The sequence below is a fragment of the Limanda limanda genome, chromosome 3 (assembly GCF_963576545.1).
Source record: "Limanda limanda chromosome 3, fLimLim1.1, whole genome shotgun sequence".
NCBI classification, from domain to species: domain Eukaryota; kingdom Metazoa; phylum Chordata; class Actinopteri; order Pleuronectiformes; family Pleuronectidae; genus Limanda; species Limanda limanda.
The window spans coordinates 13,576,769-13,596,831 of NC_083638.1; the positions used below are offsets into that span (position 1 = coordinate 13,576,769).

General features: G+C 42.4%; 1 protein-coding gene across 6 annotated transcripts in view; it reads right to left on the minus strand.

The window, feature by feature from the left end:
* Positions 1-2,868: 2,868 nt before the first annotated feature.
* chd9 (chromodomain helicase DNA binding protein 9) overlaps positions 2,869-20,063 on the minus strand; it is a 71,243-nt gene continuing 54,048 nt past the window's right edge. For 3 of the 6 annotated variants that reach the window (XM_061067966.1, XM_061067971.1, XM_061067970.1), the window contains 22 exons: positions 19,847-20,032; positions 18,761-18,946; positions 18,483-18,593; positions 18,128-18,327; positions 17,489-17,688; positions 17,200-17,359; positions 13,225-13,314; positions 12,316-12,419; positions 11,843-11,960; positions 11,642-11,699; positions 11,422-11,470; positions 11,000-11,252; positions 10,659-10,864; positions 9,031-9,903; positions 8,537-8,706; positions 7,656-7,886; positions 6,571-6,748; positions 5,940-6,088; positions 5,556-5,786; positions 5,238-5,387; positions 4,673-4,777; positions 2,869-4,242 (listed from right to left, as the gene is read on the minus strand). In XM_061067966.1, the coding sequence (XP_060923949.1) occupies positions 3,250-4,242; positions 4,673-4,777; positions 5,238-5,387; positions 5,556-5,786; positions 5,940-6,088; positions 6,571-6,748; positions 7,656-7,886; positions 8,537-8,706; positions 9,031-9,903; positions 10,659-10,864; positions 11,000-11,252; positions 11,422-11,470; positions 11,642-11,699; positions 11,843-11,960; positions 12,316-12,419; positions 13,225-13,314; positions 17,200-17,359; positions 17,489-17,688; positions 18,128-18,327; positions 18,483-18,593; positions 18,761-18,946; positions 19,847-20,032 (5,001 nt within the window). In that variant the 3' untranslated portion in view covers positions 2,869-3,249. The remainder of the gene's footprint in view (positions 4,243-4,672; positions 4,778-5,237; positions 5,388-5,555; positions 5,787-5,939; positions 6,089-6,570; positions 6,749-7,655; positions 7,887-8,536; positions 8,707-9,030; positions 9,904-10,658; positions 10,865-10,999; positions 11,253-11,421; positions 11,471-11,641; positions 11,700-11,842; positions 11,961-12,315; positions 12,420-13,224; positions 13,315-17,199; positions 17,360-17,488; positions 17,689-18,127; positions 18,328-18,482; positions 18,594-18,760; positions 18,947-19,846; positions 20,033-20,063) is intronic. The other 3 variants (XM_061067969.1, XM_061067968.1, XM_061067967.1) reach the window with 3 other exon arrangements.

A 20,063-nucleotide genomic window follows, 5' to 3' on the forward strand; every position in this document is an offset into this window, starting at 1 on the left:
TCAAAGTGTTAAAGTTACAAAACAAACGACATTTCCTTCTTTGGTTTGTTATCTTTTCAACTTGATAAAAAAGGACAAACTTAACTTAGGAATGTAAGGATGAAGTAGAAGTGAAGGGTTTGATTGGTTAAATAAGGGTTGAAAAGAATGAAGAGTAGTATTGCTCAGAGAATCTGATTCACTGACCTGGACACACTAGTCTAAAGATATGAGGAGGACAAGTTTTCATATGGTATCAGTGATTTCTAGATCAAGGCCCCACAAGACAAAGCAACAGGCAAAGAGCACACTTTATGATAGTCAGAAGAATATGTTTAATAAAAATAATTAAACCTCAATTTCCTCTATAGAACTTCATAGAAAGTAATCCAATAAATTACAAATGACTTTTAAGACGTGTTTTCCTGCACTACATAAAGAATTATTTCGACTACACAGACCACAACTTGCAAATATTACAACTGTCCAATGAAAAAAAATTAAAATAATAACCAAGACAAAAAACTGACCAGGATGACATTTAGGCTATTATCAAGCTTGAAATAAAAAATACAAATCCCATGATGCTCGTCATCTCAGTGATTACATGTATGAAATCTGAACACAGACGTCCCTGTACAGCAGTAATGTGTTTCATCATTCCTCTTGCATATTGGTCATTGTTTACTTAAACTGGTTTTTGACGTAGGTTTAACACTGCTTCTCTAGCACTAGCAGTGCTTTGGGACACATAGAAAACAAAAGGAAATGAAACGAGCAACAGAAAAGTGAAGTCCAATCTTATGTCTACTTTTGTTTTTGTGCCATTTGTGTCCTAAAGAGGCTCAGCACAGTCGTCAATCCATCAACCCATCACTGTGGGCAGCAAAACATTAAAAGTCACCTAAAGCAGAAGAAGCAATGGCTGGGTGTTTGCTTAAGGGCACTACGAGTTTTAAGAGAGCAGAGGTGCAGATATACAAAATGACAGTGGCATGTAGAAGGTCTTTGCTTCCACATTTAGAAAAATACCGTACTGTTAGTATTAATACAACAAAAGATGCAATTACATTGCGAGCAAACCCATGATGAGCTCGCTATTTAAGAGGCGTACAAGAGAAACGCTTTAAAGCAACATCAGAACTCAGGCTTGTCTTCAGTCTCTCGGTACGTTCATGGTTTAACCCACTAATAGAGAACAATGCTACAGCAATACTAACCAGACTGTGTTAAACAGTGGCTTTCTGTAGCACAGGAGGAGCGCTCTGTCGCCCCCTCCTGTCCGATTAGAGACCTCATCCCAGAAAACACATGCAACTTATTAACAGTCACTGAGTAACAGCAGTCCTAGAGAAAATTACAAAAAGGTACTTCGGCTTGAGTGAACTCCAGTGTTACAGCTTAAATGAGCGCGTGCACAGATGATGGTGAAGCGTGCAGCACAGCTTGCTTGGACAGACAGACGATGGATGAGAGGGAGAGGGAGAGCGAGAGAGAGAGAGGTACAGGATAAGGGCACTTCTACAGCTAGCTGAAACTCCAGTCATCAGCAGAGCGGAGTAAAGGACAAAGTGAAAAACACAATGACAACAATGCTGCAAACTTTCTGCAACATAAGCTGCTATTATTGAGCCCTTCCTGAAATCAGCCCATCTGGCACTGTGTTCAATTTCAAGAGACGATGACAGTTTAGTACAATCTCAGGTAGGTGTTTGAACTATTCAGTGCTTGTGCCATGCATCTTCCATGGCAGACAGGTGGTCATGCAACACAAAATGTTTCGTCCGAATTTGTCGTGAGAAGAGTTGTGTTTTAAAAAGGTCAAGAACACTGGTGATGTGGTTCCACGAGTCTTACAGCTTACAAGCCGCCCTTCCTTGATGCACAACATTCAGACTGGAAAGTTATGGAAGCAGTAGTCACCAGGTGAGAGGTCCAGCCAAACTAAAGGACGTAATGGAAGCTCAAGAAAAATAAAGGAAAAGAAAAAGGAAAGAGAAACGGGCTCTGACACACACACAACCACACACACACACCCTCCAGCAGAGACAAGGACACGGTGGGAAAACACACACGCATGCACATGTATATTTTGCACAGTGAAGCCAATCCATTGAGCACAGTTGAGGTATAAGATGCAGTCAATACGCCGGGGCTGCAGTAATATCATCCGTGTCATAACGAGTCCAATACACAGAGAGCAGAACACTTTGTCAGGACCTCAGGGGGTCAAAGGGCAGTTTTTTTGGCACACAGTATAAAGGTTGTTTTCTTTCCCCACAGCTCCGAGAGTTTCTGACACTGTAAAAATAATAAATCAACAGATGTGCACGTGAACGTGCACGACGTCTACTGTGGGTAGTAGCTAAGGTGCGGCTTGGACATGTTGGAACATGTTTGTAAGGTAATGGTGACAATGATGTTTCTAAGATCACAAATCCATGTGAATAATGAACCGTCTTGAACGATTCAAACTCATGTTCTTCACTGAAAAATTAAGAATAATACTTCCCCCTCAAAGAGATATTAAAGAAGGGGCGTCAGCTAAGGGTAATTTTTTTCCATAATCACTGAGAAGAAATGTAGAAATGGCGTCTTCAGCGTGACGCGGAGCCACGTGACAGGAGAGGCTGCGCGACTTTGTGCACTGGGGTGGGAACATGGCAGACAAGATCATCTACAGCTTCAGTGACATTCATTAGCTGCCCAAGTTATTGCTGACATATCCAACGTATGATCTGCAAAGCATAAGTGTCAATGAACCTGTCCAAGTACTGAAATATTATTTACAAGAGAAACCAAAAGTGTTTGTCAAGTGTCGCTTCTCCCCCAAACCCACCCCCCAACAATCAAAATATATTAATAGCACAGCTCAAACGAGCGTGTTGATGTAGTTTCACTTTTTTAATAAAATTAAATCCTGACATAATTACAATAATGCCTTTTTTGTTGCAATTGTACATAATAATCGTGTGGTACAAGTTCACAGAGTTCAGAAATCTGCTAAAGTCCTGACATGCAAAATGTCTCAAAACAAGACTGTACCTTGTTAACAAACACTGAAATTTAATTTCAGTTCCTTTTAAGTCAGTTTTTTTTCTAAATTTTTTTAGGTTTTTGTCTTTATTACACAACATTTTTAGTTAGTTCTTGTATTTACACGTAAAGAAATCACAACAAGTGCTGGAAAATCCATATATATGTGAATATACTGTATGTATACATTTCTAGGCGATACATAAATAAATTTGTAATTATATACTCATAGATTCAGTCCACATCACTGGAGTCTGAATCATCCGAGGATGAGGAGGAGCTCCCAGACTCTGATGAAGATGTCTCGGCTTTACCCAAACCTCCGGGACCACTGTTTTCTTTCTGTTCTGCCTCCTCCTCCTCCTCATCCTCCTCCTCTTCGTCGTCGTCGTCATCATCATCCAACGCCTCGTTCCCGTCCTTTTCTGCTCCTGCTGGCCGTACTGTCTCCCGCATCGATGACTTGGAGGTTTTTGGCGGAGGAGGAAAAGGAGCAGGAGGAAGGGTGGGGTCAGTGTTAGAGCTCTGTGACTGTGTTGCAGACACAGGAAGGTTAAGGCCTGGAGTGAGAAGCATCCCTGGGTAAAGCATACTGGAGAGTAACAAGGGGTTAAGAGACAGTGGGTGACTGGAGGCTGCGGAGGCAGCTGAAGCACTTTGTGGGGCAGTGGCCGAGGAAGAGGAGTTGGACGCTGAGGAAGGAGTCGTGCTCAATCTCTCTGTCCTTTCTCCTTTGGTGTCTGAGGTGTGAGAAGGGGCTTTAGAGGCAGACGGCTCTCCCGCTGCTCCACTGGTGGTTCCCTTTGTCTTCTCCTCTGAGCCTCCTGCGCCCTCCTGAGCAGGCTTCCCAAGCATGCCGCTCATGCCAAGCAGGTTTGGCAGTCCGGCCATACCAGATAGCATCATTGGAAACATGGCGGCAAGGTTACTCGCGGCCAGGTTGCTTGCGTCGGATGGCAGCCCCATCAGGCCTGCGGTCAGCTGCAGGGATTGTAAACTCTGGAGGTTTTGCTGGAAGGCCTGCAGGCTGGTGAGGTCCATTCCGGAGAGGAGGCCATTGGCCAGCAGCGGATTCAGGCCGAGGGAGGAGGCTGCTGAGGGGGGTCCTCCTGCCGCCGCCGCCGCCTTCGCAAGAGGATTCTTGGGCCGACGTCCACGTCGACTCACCTCCTCAGGAACAATGGGTCCTGTCAGAATCCTGTCATACATACTCGCTGGGAGGTAACCCTGGAAGAAACATTGAATAAATGCTTGTTTAGCAGTTTCACAGCAGAGCAAAAAATGATTCTTCAACACTTCACAGTTCATGTAAAAACAGAAGGGGTAAACATAGACTGATGAGCCAAATTATAATGAGCAGCATGGACACTGTAGGCGTCGCTGAAACCTAATCTACTATAAAGCTAGTGCACTCGCACTTTACACTAATTCTTCACCCATTTATTAACCTCTCAGCATATTATACAATTACTAATCTACTGCCTTCAAAATGATCATGATGTTAAATCAACACCTCTCTAAAAACAGAATTATGAATCCATTAAGTATGATTTACTGCTGTATTCAACTGAGTGTATTATTGACTCCTTTCAAAATGGCCATCCTTGCTAACACAGCTTCAGTTTCTATATGGTGGACGTGCTGCTGTTTGACTCACCGACTGTTTGACCACATCTCCCCATTCAGGTGGAACTCCGTACTCTGGGTTCTCCTGAAGGAACCTGCACAGATCCTTCAGAGGAGGAGCAAAGGCTCCACCAACCTACAGGGAAGACGAATTGAGCTGCATGATACAAACTGCATGATACACAGATTTATGAAGTACACAGTTGTATCAGATGCATAGAGTACTCTTTTCTCTTATTATTCAGTTTGGTTAACAAATCAAATGTTACTTCCCTTGTGTTCTTGTTTGTAAACTGTCCTTTTTATGGATGATTAGACTATGGTAAGGACTGCAGACATATATCTGCCAAGTATCTGATTGATATTATAGAAGGAACTGTCCTTCATTTGTACATTTGTAAGAGAGCATGTAATGTCTAGTCATAAGTCATTAGTCATAAATCAGCTTTTGAAAGGATGATTCAGATTTGTTATGATTTTTAAATTCCGGTAAAATAACAAGGGATTATTACAGCCTCTCCTCAACATAAATCATTGTAATTCACTTTTTTAAAGATAATATTTAAAAACCCAATCAAATCCACACACAAACCCACCTTGCGAGCATTTCTCCTGTTGATGATTTGGACTCGTTCCTCTCCTGTTAGGCTGTTGACGTCGATCTTGTTTGGATTCCTACAGCGGTGCCTCTTCTGCTTGGGCCGACCGTCCTGGAAGTGGAACTGCATTTGCATCTTATTAACCCCCTGGATATAGAAGAGTTAAAAAATGTAAATGTCTAGTCGTAGGTTGTTTCTACATAAAATAAGTATTAGTTTAATAGTCTTCCTCTGACATTTTTCTATACCTCCATCTTTAAGAACAATATGTTAGTACAATACATATTGATTGAGAGGACAGAAAAAAATACTCACAGGAATATAAGCTCCGGTATCTGCTACAAAGCCTGGGTGCTCTTGCATCCACTGTTCAAGATCTTTCCTCCTGGGGGCGTCGTCCCCAGCAAGGCGGGTGCCATCTTTGAGGTTGATGACTGGGACCCTGCTCTCTGTGTCTGCAGGGACCTGACTGGAGCTCTGGCTGTAGCTTGGTGCACTAGTCGTCCCAGTGCCAAGCTGGCCGATACCACCCCAACCTGGAGGTACCTGGAGATAGATGGACACAGTGTTTTACATTTAGAATACTTTTACTACAGATCAAACATTATAGACAGAGCAAGCTAAATATTTGCGCAGCTTTCTTGTGACAATATACCAGCATTACACAACTGTGCTCGTCTTTCTGCAAAAACTCTTTACCTGATCAGGAACAGAGGGAACTTTGCTCCTGTTCATGAAGAGCAGGTCCATGCCCTCTACGTTCTTCCTCCTTCCCCTTCGCTTCTTGACCACGGGTTGGCCGTCCAGTCCTCCGTTCAGCCTCATCTGACCAGTAAGAGCTGGAGGTGCTGCAAGAGAACCAGTCCGTTAGCTATGAACTACTGTGTCAAACAAGTAAACTTTAAATGAAAAAAAAATTGGAGAAGCATCTGTTACATCACAACCAGATTTGTTTACCTCTGGTTACTAGAAAAAAATGGAAACTCTCCTTATCCACTCACCACTAAGCAGAGTCCAAAAAACACTTTTGGAAAATAAAACAACAGAAAAAAACAACAGCATGCCTCCATTCTGCTTGTGTTGTGTCATCCAATTGAAAGAAGTGGCATCATTTACACCGTGTTGTAAGCCTAAATGTCCTTTGATATCCGCCTCGGAGGCATGTTACGCTTTTTTCCAAATTGTTTGGAAAATTGTTTGTTGACTATCCCTTTAAGTCACCAAAAATTACATGTTGCTGTCATCTAGTGGTGGTAAAGTACAGGGGAGATCTCAAAGCAAGGCATATGCATGGGTTTTGGGGTAGTATCTGTATTTCGAATGGACGCACCAGTCTGGAAGCTGCACTGAGGCTTGGTGATATCAGCCAGCCCTGTGTCCGAGGCGCTCTGCAGGTCATGAAGGCGAGCCAGGTACTGCTGCTGGGCCTGAGGGCCATCCTCGGACTCCAGGGGCCTCTTGAGAGGTAGACCCTGTTTCTGGAAGGTCAACTTCAGACCTCCCTCCTGCTGTGGACAGACAAAAAAAAAGTGTGAGACTAGGGTAGGAAAAAACGGTGAAGGAAAGAAAAAGGTTTATAAAGAGGTAAAACGTTACCCTTATTCATTTTAATCTTTGTCAGACTGTTTATTACACGATGAAGCTCGCTCTGCCTGTTTGTTTATCCACTAATTATCATCAAGTTACTTCAATTTAGAAAAAAATGATCATGTACATTTGTAAGAAATTTGTTTATATTTACAGCAAATATTGTTCATGCATTTTCTTGTTAGTAGTATTGGGACAAATAAACACACAGTGGGTAGTGGCTAGCAGGGCGGTGGGTGAGTCTGTTCGTAATTTGTACTGGGAAGCCATGCCAGAGAGAAAGATGCTGTTTGCATATACAGTCCAGATTGTAAAGGAAACAAGCAGCAGGTGTTTGAGGATCTATGGTGGTAGAAAACATACAATTTAAGAAAATATCATTATCGAAAAAACAACATTTAAGCGGAGGAATAAATTAAAGCGAGCCCGCCGAGTTAATTGCCACGTTGCAGCATATTAGAAGACACACACAGCGAAGGTTTATGTTTCAGTTACATCATAAGCAATACCCCTTTAGCCTAGAGAGGCGTCAAACTGCACCTTATTATATTCTCCCGACTGAGTGATTTGTCCTGATGTAATCATAGCTTCCGAGCCCAATTCATATCGAGTGTGTGGGAAAAGAGATGGAGGCTGCTATTAAATTAATCTCTTCTCCTGCCCGGCAGCTGAAACCACTAATCATACCCAAAGGAAAGACGGAAGAAGAGAACCAGAGCAACATGCTGAACGCGGCAGCTAACACCAGCCATGGCAGCAGAAGTGGTAGGGTCCTACGATTAGGGCGAAGCGGAGGGAGGAGGGAAGGAAGTGGAGAAATCAACATACATCGTTGAGTTTTACTGAGAACTCCTTGTTTTCTGCAACATGCTTGGTCACCTTTGACCCCTGTGGTGAGGCAGAGGGGTCCTCGCACAGGCTGTTGGCGTTGTCCAGCAGCTTGGTGGTGTAGAAGGAGGCCACGGCGCCTCCAGGCTCATATACCCGCCGTGTACCCGGCCACTTGCCCTTCAGCACTGCCTGGCAGATGCTGTCTAGGCGGTTGATAATCACACGATCCTAAAAACATTAAACATTTTAATAAATAAAAAAAAGTAATGACAGCACAGATGACCCACAAATTCAAACACTGATTTCCCCATTGCCCACATCCTATATTAATAATAACACTGATAATATAATATATATAGAAGGGTGCTTTACCGGATAGAATTTTAAAACTGAAGGCAAAATAAACAAGATAAAATAACACATAATATAATTATTAAAAAAGACGGTAAGATCAGAACTAGGGGACTGCACACCTACAAAAATGTGTCTTAAGGAGATGTTTAAAAGAGGATGAGGAGTTTGCCAGACAGATCTCATCAGGTTGATTTAAACAAAAAGCCTTGAAAAAAAAAAAGTCACCTGTGGAATGGTGAGTTGGGCCTTCACTGAGGACCTCAGGTTAATCGGGCACATATGGTGTTAAAATATCCTATATGTACTGAGGTGCAAGTCAGTCTTCAGCTTATTTTCTTAATTTAAATCATGAAAACACGAATCACGTTGTATCTGATGATCAGGTGAATAACGACTATGAAGATCCACAGGTGCAGTGCTGTTGACCACACTGATTCTGTTCAGTAATGTTTAAAATGGTCTTTGAGTTTAGATTCTTTACAAGTCAGTCACTGTCTTCATATATCACATGTTGAGTTCATTACCTTTGGCCAGTAGGATGCAGCGAGCATGTATCCTCCTCCCTGGAAAGGATGCGAGGCGTTGTGGTTGATTCCATTCTCAGCCACATGAATGTCCTGTGTTTCATCCTGGGTTGTGCTCAGTGATGCCACGCTGTCCTCATCAAAGCCCTTTACACTTGTTGGTACAGGCACTGACAACGTGACAAGAGAGAGAGACAGAAATTTATATCTAATACTGTATGATATTATTGTATAATAATTCAATTTGAATAATTACTTAATAATAATTACAAAATCCAATACAATTGAAGTATATGTTGACCAATTCTTCAAATGTAAAAAACCTGAATAAAAATTCTTCTTCAATTGTATTGGATTTGGCTGCAACACTGATCACCCCTGAAACTCCTTAAGTGTTTTGTGGACTCCAACACTTCACCCACCCCTCCATCGGCAAATTGGGGAGTAGATAATTAATTTAAATTTTTGGGTGAACTATCCCTTCGAGTACTCACCCTTCTTCTTTCCTTCCTCTCCTTCACTTTCGCTGTCATCAGAAGATGATGATGAGGAGGAGGACGTTGATGAAGAGCCAGAGGAGCAAGATGAAGAAGAGGAGGAGCTGGAACCGGAATGTGACGAGGAAGAAGAGGAAGATGATGAAGAGGAGGAGCGGGATGAAGAGTTTGAAGAGGAGCCATCTGAGTTCGACTCTGAGCCACGCCTGGTCTCCCGACGGCTTCTCTTGCTGGCCTTCTTGGGTTTCCTCTCTGAGGAGTTGGGTGTGAGAGGTTTGGTTCGTGCTGCCACCATCTGCGTCGTCTCCTTGTCCCTCGTCTCTAGAACAGGCTTCTCTTCGAGACCTGTGGGAGTAGGTGGTGCTTGACGAGGGCTCCAGCTCTCGGCCGGTTTCTGCCTGCTCTCCTCCCCCTCTGAGGTGGGTTCCAATTTGGGCACAAGCCCACAGGACTCTGTGTCTCTCTGGGCCACCAGAGGCAGCGGAGAGCCTGTCAACGCCGAGCTGGGGGCCTGGTGCTGAGTGTGGAGGAGTGGTGTGGATGTGTGTGATTGCTGCTGTGCAGTTTTAGTTTGGCTGTAGTTGCGTTGGGCAGCCATGAAGCTGAGCTCAGGGTCTCTCAGAATGTGGTAGTCTGTGCGACTCACGCCGTGCTTGGCCGCCCCAATAAGCAGATCACGGTCATGGGTACCAGCTTCCCACCAGACGGGTAAGTCAGAGCTCATCTGGCACAGCAAGAGGCGCTCAAAAAGTAATGTATGTCGAAGGACTTGTTCCCTCACCTGGCGAAGCAGCTCTACTCTGTACAGGGTGCGAGACGCTCGCTCCTCTGTGATGGGCTGGATGTTGAGAGACGGGTCAACCGCAGAGTCTAAAACAAGGAGGGAGACGCAGCGGTAAGAGTCGGTGTGTGAGAAGAAATGAAGACAGCTTTACAGGCACAACTCACAGACCTGTTTTTGACAGGAGTTTAAACATCACACTGTTTGTCTTTCCACTAATGATTAACCTTATCAACCCCTCTACCTCAGCACTGCTGAGCCAGCTTGTTTACCAGGGAGCTACTGACCTCTCTAAACTATCTACAACCAAGAGCACATGTAGTACAAGACTTCCTGAAGCAATGTTAACAGACCACTTCTTGAGTAAAGTGTTTCATTGACTTCAGGCAACGCATAATACACAATGCTATAAATACAGTAGGTATTGAAACAGAGACTTGCTATCAAACAAGCCCTTGGGCAAAATAATTAAGTTATCGGTTCTGTAATTGGTACTGGGGATTTTTGTGCTTACTATTGATAATTTCTTACTACAAATGAATGTGTCCTTTTCTTTAATTTCTTGATGTGATAAGAATATTGTTTAACGTTCCAGATGGATAAGCAGCATCGGTAAGAGTAGTAGTATAGTTAAAATCTTAATGATACCATCCCTTAATATAAATTGGCTAACATCCACATTTATTTCTTTGTCAAAAAGGGAGTTGGACAGGCATAATTTTTGTAATCATCAAAATGTCAAAAGTATAATGGTCTTCTGAGAGTCCATAATTATTAATTTGATGTAAAGAAATAAAAACTGAGGATTTCAGTTAATGTGTGTGTAAGCAAAAGGTCCACTGACCTCCTTCCTTGGGTGGCAGGCGGCACACCCGTCGGCTCATGGCGGTGAAAGCACACAGGTATTTCTGCAGGCTCTCGTCAGTCTTCTTGTGCAGCCGAGCCATGGCCCTGAACTTGGTCCAGTCGAAGCAGCCGAGGGTTGGATCGAAAACAACACCGAAAGTGGAAACTACTCTGTAGAAGTCAGCTTCTTCTCGCCTGGTCCACCTGAGAAATAAGGACAATTTACATTGTAAAAACGTTTCACACAGAAAGTCAAACACACTACAAAATTTCTAGTCAAAACGGCAAGAGTTACATTTTATTGCTCAGCTTATTGTTGATCTGATCTGAAGGTTTTACCTTTGTTGGCGTTCTATCTTAGCAGCCATCTTGGGGTTGAGGGTGTCGTTGAGTGTGGGGGGCAGCGGGCAGAGCGGAGCAGACAGCATCATGGGCTGCTGGGATTGAGACTGAGACTGGTGGATGTGGAGGATTTGCCGACTTTTGGTGTATCGCTGGGAGGCTGTGATCAGACGCCTCAGCCTGGCTGTCAACACCGAGGACGAGGGCCAGTAGCCGGTTTCACCTTCTCTCACTGGAACTGCATCTGGATCTGGGTAATATACAATACACATTCAAATACAGATAAACTCACAGTATGGAGTATTGCCAGGTTTCAGTAAATATATCGTGTTGAATTTCTGCTGGTTAATCACCATTTAATTACACATACTTCAAATTTTATAAATATTTCTCTGGCGTGTCTAATATCTAATACTCACCTCCGGGATTGTCAGTGACAACCAAGTCTCCAGGAGAAGAGGCGTCATCCTGCATGAGAAGACAGTTCATTTTAGAGAAGGACAGTTCCAGAACATCATATTTAAATAAGTATAAGAAATGTGATGGTTAATCACAAACGATCAATTTTACAGGGAATATCTTCCTCAACTCAATAGTTCTTTCTTCTTGAACATGCTCCTTCACTTCTTGTGGTCTTACCTCCATATCGTCCTTCAGTAGAGCAGGAGCAGGCTTGTATTCTGGATCATCCACATCCCTAAACAAGAACAGGTAAGGTTTTTATCATTTCCGCAGCAGACAATCTTCACTGAAACAATTTAAATAATATATCTTTAAGCTAAACATGTTAAAAAAAAAGATCCATTTAATGTTTTTGTGGGCCTGGTGTTATGTACCCACCCATCCATAAAATCATTGCCTCTCTGTTCGGCAGCGATGGCCTTCTCATCCGGTCGCCCCGCACGGTCTAGAAAGCACAGTGTAGGGTCTGCACGAATAGTGTTGTACTTCTCATAACCTGAGAGCACACAGGAGGAAAAGCAAACAGTGACATAAGCAAAAGATAATACACGGAAACTCTTAGATAAAGACAGATAAACACCAGACAACATACAAAAGCTGGTTGATTTCCCACACAATCATTTGGTATCAATAGAAAACACTAAAACACAGCAGTAAGTGGCAACAATTTAAATAATTAGTCATTAACCATAAATACTGGGACTGTCACACAGGCTTGTTAATGATTAGTGTCAAATGCAGACTCTTCCATATCTGTACAACACTTTGAAAGTAGAGTAGAAACAAGGTGAGTTGTATTCAAATAACCAAATTTCTAAAAACAAGTCACAGCAGGAGCTGAAGTTTCTCACCATGCTTATGTATACCCAGGAGTAGACATTTGTCGGAGATGGCATCCCACCACAGGGCTGGCAGATCTGAATGGTCGGGCTCTGGCACCCAAATCTTTATCTCACTGAGGAGGAGAGTTGGACAGATGTTATGTGGGATCATTTTAATTGATTTTATTCATTTACTGATATCCAACAACCTGGCATAGTTCCTGTCTCTCTGCAATTGAACTGTGGCAGGAAGCAACTGATCTCAGGACCCAAAGCTCTGCAGAGTTTATTTCGCTTTGACTTCGAATGGGTAAATATTGTAAAAAGGTCTTTACATGTAATACCATATATGTCCGTTCCTATTTTAAAGGATTTTTATTTTCATTGTGAAACAACAAACTGAGAACTGTAAACCAATTTATAAAAACTGATCTAGATAGTGTTTTCCTCTTAATCAGTAGTTTTGACAAATCGAAAGTGTTGTACTACAGAAGACAGAAAATAAATTCCATCTTCCACCAGCAGGTGGAGCCCTAGGACCTTCTTATTCATTTAGCTGCTCTGCTGTTTCTTCCTTCAACAGGTTGATACCATATGCTAATGACGGCAATTTTAACTCCAGAAAAACATAGTAAGACAATTAGTTCACCTCGATATGGAAACTCAACTCTTTGTGTTTATAAAATTATTAAAGCTGCTAAATCCATCTGTCCTCCCTGACTTTTATGAATCTGCTTTTCTTGTATCTGAGCATTTCCATAACCGTACTTTGCAGAGTGTTAGGTATCGTGTACCATGCTCTGGTAATTGTTATATTTGTTCAATTAAATAATTTAGAATTTAAGATCCCTGAGGCTTGAAAGTTGTATAAAAGTATAAAAAGAGGATGAACATGTAAAGTAAGTAAGTCAATGTGAATAAGGTCAAAGTTGAGCTCACCTGGAGTCCACGCCGTCCAGCACATTCTGGGCCTGGCTTCCTATCACCTCTTGTTTCAGGTAGTAGAGCATTCTGACCCTGAGCAGCACCCTGCACAGACAAAACCCAGCGGTCACAACAAAGCCAACAACAAACGCTGAGTGAGCAGAACCCTCAAACAAAACACACACAGAGCTCACACACAACCTGTTGAACACAATCCAAATGAGTGAAATGTGGTATAATCCAGCTGAAATTCTAAAATCTTACTGTATAAATCTGTCATTTCACTCCTGTACACTACAGCAATGACACACACTCTTTTGAATATATTTATATCATAACATATATATCATATATTCAAATAGTACAGAGAATGACGCAGAGCAGAGAACAGCTATATATATATCATTAGTTGTGCAGCCCACAAAGCAGGACACACACTGCCTAACTCGGGCTGATTGACAAGTATACAATCAATTACCTTGGTGACTTATTGTATCGACATCATTGTATGGTGACGTCACAGTGAGTCACAAGCAGCTCCCCAGCCATGGCTCTTAGGGCGAACACACACACTCACACATGCACACGAGTCTTTCTCCACTCGTCATATGTCTGTGCTCTGGCAGTAGATGAAGGCTGGGAAGTCGAGGCTGACAAGGTAGAGGGAGGGTGACTCACCAGGGAGACATTAGCTCTGTGATGCATGATCACACATCCCAGCCAGTAGGTTTTGAGCACAGACGCAGCAAAGTGGTGGCAACCTCCCTGCGATGATGTTCCAGGCTATAACGTCTGACATGCCTCGAGATTTCGCTTAATGTTGAAAGCGTTCTGTGTAATCATTTTGTATGAACACAAAACGATTTTTAAATTCCATGGTGTAATGTCTGCCGTTGGGAAAAAAAAACGTGGCGCAGAGCTTTACGGATTTCTGGCATAAAAACAGTAAATTTCCTGCAGAGTGTTCTTATTGCTATGGGGCTATTAATTGTCCTACAATTACAGAAGACTTTATAGAATGGCTGCATCTCAGAGGATGTGTGACATTGTCAGATGAGCAAGGGGATTAAGGAAAGATTCAGACAGGAACATAATAATAAAGCTATCAGATTAAAACATGACATTTTTTAACAAGTCAATGCATATTACACATACAAAATAATAATTTGTCAAATACATTCCCATTCTTATTATTACTGATGTTTCTTGACTAAGCCTGCCTGTTTGGAATGGACTGTTTACTTGTCCCGTGTTAAAGCTCCGGAACCACTCCAGAATTATTCCAAATCATTAGTGTGTCCAGAAACAGGAAGTGATTCTATAATTGTTGCTGCTATGAGGGAGATCAGCACCTGCAACACTCATGAATATCCGGGTAAGTCCAATATGGTAAAAAAAAAGTTCTGCCTGTGATTTTGACCCGTAGTTTGACCTAGCTGCCAACTGCTGCTGTAGTTTATCAGAGAATGTAGAAGAAGGCATGTTCAACCGGATCCACAGACTGAGGGCATGCTGCCCGTCCCCACTGGCTGCAAGACACCAGTCACCTGTTTATTCAGATTTTATTAATATTGAACGTACCCTGTGTCCAAATCACACTAAATTTGACACAGCTCTTCACTGGACTAATGACAATACACATGGTAAGTGCAAACCTGATAAGATGAATTCACGATGTATGCGCTCCATAGAAAGACAGACGTTTGTGGAACACATTTGTCCAGTACATGCTGCCTGACTACTGATGCCTGAAACTTTCATGTTACATTGAATAGAATAAAAACCAGAAGGCTGAATAATCACCTCTCTCTGTAAACTCTGATACTTTGAACCTCTTTGTATTTGCTCTACTTCAAAATAAATAATTTTTAAGGCTACCATATTCATCCATCATTGCACGTGGACCTGAGAACTCTCCTGCCAAGGCTTCTCTACAATGCAGCTCTTCTTTCAAGAGCACTGAAAAAAAAAAAAACGTACTGCTACACTTAAATATAGAGAAGCAGGCGCCCCATCTTTCTTCTGGTGTAACTCAGCTGAATATTGTTATAAATGATCTCCACATCCTTCCCTGATTCTCTGACAGGACCAGGAAAAAACAATGCAAGGCTCTGAGGTCTGTCTGTCTGTCGGAGTGATGGATGTCTGTGGTGACCGGTCTGGACTAGCAGCATTGGTAAATCAAAGTGTCGAACTTCCTCCCTCTCCCTTCTACACCCCTTCATCCTCCTGTGGGCCCGGACCCGCCCAGGAGCAGCTGCCGCTTCCTCCCGCCTGTCAGCACGGCACTTCATCATCACTCTCTCCGTGCCTTTTGTTTGTCAGTGTCTGTGGGAGTGTGATGTAGTTCACTTAAAAAGAGAGAGAGAGCCTGTGGAGGATCCCAGAACAGTCACACACAATCTTTTAGCTGCAAACACGGCAAGTATGCATGATATGAGCGGCATGCAGAAAATCCATCGTGGCCTGTTCACAGAAGACAACCAATGAAGCAGGGAGATACTGAGCCAAATACCTAATTCTCATTTAGAATGCATAAACATTTTGAGTACTTTCTCAAAGCTCTATCTTGTCTGATAAAATCATCAGTCGTATATCTTTGTAGTGTACTAGACGCTGATATTTGTATTTAAAAAGCACAGGCAAAGTGCTTGTAAACTAAGAAGACTCATGAAAATCAGAGTTTTCAACCTTTTAGTTTTATTCTTTCACACATCTGGACACTATCAGGATATTTCCGCAATACTTCCTATGGTTTCCACTCCTGCGTGAGACCCTCATTCCTGCATTGATTGCATGATAAGGAAGCTAGTGAATGCCCCATCGCACACGGCCCACCCAACCAGTCACATTCCAGGTCCTCCAAGTGAAAATGCAGAGGTCAGCAAACAGCACTGACTGCGTGTCCCTGTCTGCCCAGCTTGTCACATATTGGACAATCCCTGGATTCAGCACAACTGCACCATAACACAATGGGGAACTTTCTATGGAAGCTGCAGCACTCTGTGGCCAAAAGCCTTATGGACACAACCCCCACCCTTAAAAAAAAGGAAAGAAGCCATCTATTAAGCTGTATTTCTCAACAGCCCATGTTTTGATAGCAGTTATCTTTTTTTCTCCTCTGTCTGTAAATAAGAGAGATCTATGATGGCCATTAGCCGGGCTGAAGTCTCATTAAGATTTGTATCAGTCAGCTGGTCAAGATGTGATGCACGTCCGGTAATGAATCAGTAAACTGTCGCCTCCAATAGACGATTTAGTACCTCCTAATTACTGTGGCTTGGAGGTGCCGCAGTTTTAAATTTGAGCCATGTGCAAATTGTATTTTCATACACTTAGGCTTCATTCTATTAAAAACAAAGAGATACAATATGTGCCATGAGAGAATAATAAGCACCTGCCCTTCGCTGTAACAGCCTGAATGTTCACACACTGGCGCAAGAACACACACGGCCTCAACCGCACGAGATACAACAACCCAACAGCAGAGCACCATGTGAGCTGTAAGCAAGTTAAAGAATAAAAAAAACAACTGCCACTTTAATCTGATAACACTACTGAGGATGGTTGAGAGTTGTATAAAGAGTTGTTACTTATAATTTGTAGAAATGTCTATAAAAAGTGCTACACATGGTGTGAATGATGAAAGGTGTCACATTGTGTGTGCAGCATGATCTAGAGTAGCACTCAGTACAGCAAGTACCTCAGCAAAGGCCCAACAGTCCCTTTAAATTCAATCAAGCTGCACCAAATGCCACGTACTAAAGAGAAAACACTGAAGATGTTGGAAGACACCCTATATCATCATGTAAAAGTGAAGAAAAAAAAGTCACACCCCGTTTCGGATCCACACCAGCATTTTATGGGTTCTTTCCTGACCCATACCACATCCATCTCTCAGATTTGTGGTGGTCTCTCCAGTTGGTGGGAACAGTGGTGAAAACATAGCCCCTTAGCGGAGGTAACAAAGAGGCATCAGGAAACACTTACTTGTTGCAGTGGTGTTTGAGGTGTTTCTTGTAGCCATCGTCCTGCAGCATGTGCTCCGGGTTGTGTTTCCTGAGCCACTCTGCTTTGTGGATGTCAAAAGCACTTGACTGTGTCTTCATCTTCTTTCCCTTTCTGCCCCGGGGGACTGGGGCAGATAAACCTAGTGGAAGAAGAAGAGGTAGAAAGTCAAAGGTGCACTATAGAAATTGTCGTAACATCCTAATCCCTATTTGGTTCAGTCTATAACTATAAAGACAGTTAACTGATAGGTTTAAGTCCCAAGACTCACCGAGGTGATTCTGCAGCTCCTTGGTTTGTCCATCCTCAGTCGGAGCAATCAGGTCCCACATGAAGCTTTTGATTTTGTCATCTCCACGGTAATGGACCAGGCAGTATGCCAGTAGAGCCCTGCAGATCGACTCTACATCCCGGTCTGTTAACTGCTTCTTAAAACGCCCATGGTTAAGAATGTCCTTCCATCGACCCCACCTTGAAACAAAATGCAAAATTTAGACGAAGTAACACTTGTTTGAGTACACTAAGAGCTTTCATTGTGAAATTCTATTCAATTCAATGCATCTTGGCACATGAATAAAAATAAAACAATAACTGAAAACTTAAAGGTCACTGCGATGTGATCTTTTTCATTGTTTTCTTTCTTTATTATTTCTTTCAATATTTTTTTCCCTTTTAGCTGAGCACAAATGAACAGCCTTTTACTGTGTTTTATAGTGTTAGTTGTCATTGTTGTATTGGATGTTTGTCAGCGCAGTGTCTATATTTTGTTTCTGGTATTCTTTTCCAAAACCTTTGCTTTTGGTTGAATTGGATTTTAGGGACATACAAAGTGGAATATTTATTTCCTGTATTATTTAACATTCACTTTGTTTATCATCACCACACCTTCTACTTATTCAAATCTTCTTACCCGTATACAAGCAGGTTCTTCTCTACTCTGAAACACTCTGTGCGCCCGTAGCTGTTGAGTCGGTCATGGTTTCGCCGGAGCTTCGGTTTGGTTTCGTCACTGTCGCTCTCGCCCTCTGAAAGCTCCGCCAACTCATCCTTGGTGGCGCTGAAAGGCCTCGTCTGTTTTCTGACCCGAGGAGTATCGATCACCAAACTATTCTGTAGAGATAGAAATGGGAGGGTAAACAGGATTTCAGCAAAGATGATTTGGATGAGGTATTTCTTTGCAAGATGCAACATCTTTTTGTGCATAGTCTTAATTATCCTTTCTATAATATTCTGTAGACTGTATCATTTGTGTTGATGGTCCTTACCCTGCCATTGACCATGTCCATATCGAGGTCGGCCTTTTGGGCCCACTTGTCCCAGAAGTTGGGGTCATCCAGAGAAATGTCTGTGCGGTTTCCAGATGCCACAAAACTGGCCTGAAAGCAAACATCATAATCAGATCAATCATCAGATTTTCAGATTCTCGTTTATTTGTTTCATGTCTAAAATATTAAACAGCTTGAAATTTGTAAATTACACATCAAATTAAGCTCAAATTTACATGCCTTGTCTTAATATAGTATTATTTAACCATTTCATTCACCTTAGCAAAGGTGGAGCCTCGTCCTTCAGACTCTATGGTGATGGTCTTTGTCCTGCGTTGGAGGATCTGGTCGATGTCCTCCTCGCAGAATTTGGCCCCTTCATCCTCGTCATCCATGATGGCCCCGTAAGCACCACGTCGCAAGAGATCCTCGATCTCCTTCTTAGACAGCTGCTGCTGCACTGCCTGGGAGACAAAGGAGCGAGGACGAACAGTTAGGATCAAGAAACCATATCCAATAAATAAAAATAAACGATACTGGAGAAAAATATTGATAGAAATAGAACAGCGTGGATCATAATACTACACACTCCTGTGAAACAAAGCCTGTTTAATGTACACAGACACACTGGATTATAAAAATTGTATAAGCAGCCACGTATAAAAACTAAGCAGCTTTTTAGTATGCAATGATGTTCAGTCAGACCAGATGGGCAAACCTGCTAACAGCTCAACCGCCTTATAGTTCAGATAATTCTCAGAAGGGATCAGACGCAGCTAAGTAGCCCCCTACACACTTTACACACTCCCTCAAAAAAAGAGATGAGACTAATCGGATTGGGTGCATTTCAAGTGAAAATTGTCTAAATTGAGCTCCAAGTTTTTGGGGGTTTTATCAGCTGTGTCTTTGCTTGGCGTCCTGTTTTTATCTGCCATCTGTTACAGTGACGCTCCGATGTCATCAAAAGAAACAGTCGACTTTTATTTTGTTGAAAAGACAAATGGACGGAAAAAAAACTCAATGTTTTGTTCATCATTTTCACAAATTTAATTCAATTTAGATTCATTGAATTTTAGTATTAGAGATTTACTTCTTTGATTTTACTAGTAATTGTGTGATGACTGTTAAATCCAATCCAGGAGTCCAGGTACACCAAGTAAAAAACATGGATAGTAAAATGAGTGTTAAGTTTTGTCTCAATAAAAAAATGTGTAAATGATTATCCCAGTGCAGCACCAGTTCGTGGAATAGTTTGATAACAAACTATTTCAGTACAAGACCACTTTTGCGAATAACGAAATTAGATGAGCTTAATTTAAATGCTCCGTTTCAAATCATTTGTGGAAGCCTAAAAAATGACTTACCCCTCCCCCAGCACCTCCTCCTCCAAGGCTGTTGTCTCGACCACTCATGCTCTGCAGCACTGCTTTGTCCAAGCCAAGTTTGAGGCTGGCACGATCAAACATTTCCCGCTCGTATGAGTTCCTGGTGATCAGGCGATACACCTTCACCGCCTTGTTCTGACCAATTCGGTGGCAGCGAGCCTGGGCCTGTGGGGGATTGAAAGTTAATTGTAAATGC